Source organism: Orycteropus afer, unplaced genomic scaffold (genome assembly GCF_000298275.1).
Source record: "Orycteropus afer afer isolate SDZICR_OR568_19922 unplaced genomic scaffold, OryAfe1.0 scaffold00042, whole genome shotgun sequence".
NCBI classification, from domain to species: domain Eukaryota; kingdom Metazoa; phylum Chordata; class Mammalia; order Tubulidentata; family Orycteropodidae; genus Orycteropus; species Orycteropus afer.
Genome location: NW_006921629.1, coordinates 40,871 through 41,910, shown reverse-complemented (window position 1 = coordinate 41,910; position 1,040 = coordinate 40,871). Strand labels below are relative to the sequence as shown.

Genomic DNA, 1,040 nt, shown 5'->3' with positions numbered 1-1,040 from the left:
AACATATTGCTCTGTACACATTATCACAAATTAATTATACCATGTAATCATCAAGCAACAAAGTCACTCAGCTTGGGAGGGTGATGAAATGAATCCAAACCAAACCTCATTTGGTGGCAATAAGATCCATCTGCTTACCTCAAAAAATTCCTCAGAGGCTGGTTTTCACTAATGTAGAGAATATTATTTGCATCACAGTGAAATACATTCCTGATTTTCTCCATGATCTTCGTGGCCATGACAGTCTTCCCTGTTCCGGGTAAGCCATGGATAAATAATTCTCTGCTCTTGTGGAGGTTTTTTGAAAATATCTCATACTGTTGGGCTGTGAGCAGATTTAAAACCTCACAGTTGAATTGGTCACTCAAAAAAGACCTGAAGCCAAGCAAGACAATCACGAGGGACTGCAGCAAGGCTTCCATTTGCTGGGTGTCTGCAAGATTATAGGATGCAGGGTAATCTATCGGACAGCCTGAACCTTTCAAGGACACTTGAGTCCTCTGAGGACTCAGGTAGAGGACCTTGGTCTTGACACACACTTTCCCAGCGTAGCCGCCCATATTCACCAGCTTCTGCTTTAAAGTAAAGGCGGTGTGGGTGGAATAGTCATCACCCTGTGTATCCTGCTCCCCGAGAACGGTGTAGAGAATGGGGGGGCTGGTCTGTGCTATCAGCAGAGCATCACAGATGACTCCAGGCTTTTCTTGCAAATCCAGGTCTACAGCCCAGCTTCTAGAAAAGATCAAGATTCCCCGGGAGAAAGGATGCATTTCCTTCTCCATTAACTCCTCCAGTCCTTCATGTTGTGAGGACAACTCCTTCCAAAGGGATTCTGGAGTACATCGCAAATGTTCTGATGGCACTAGATAGGGAGAGAATGATGAATTTTGAAAAAACTCCTAATTTATTGTCAATAACTTACAGATGCTTCGTAGAAATTCTTTTGTAAATATTATTACATTACAATTATGAAAGAAAAGATCTAAATCTAAAATCCATGAGTTTATTATGTTTATGACCTTGAGAAATTCCTTAACTTT

At 41.5% G+C, this 1,040-nt stretch overlaps 1 protein-coding gene across 1 annotated transcript in view; it reads right to left on the bottom strand.

Annotated features, from left to right (window-relative positions):
- Positions 1-1,040, bottom strand: part of SLFN11 (schlafen family member 11) — an 8,283-nt gene that overhangs the window by 1,522 nt on the left and 5,721 nt on the right. The window contains exon 3 of the mRNA XM_007937541.1: positions 139-862. Coding sequence (XP_007935732.1) covers positions 139-862 — 724 coding nt within the window. The remainder of the gene's footprint in view (positions 1-138; positions 863-1,040) is intronic.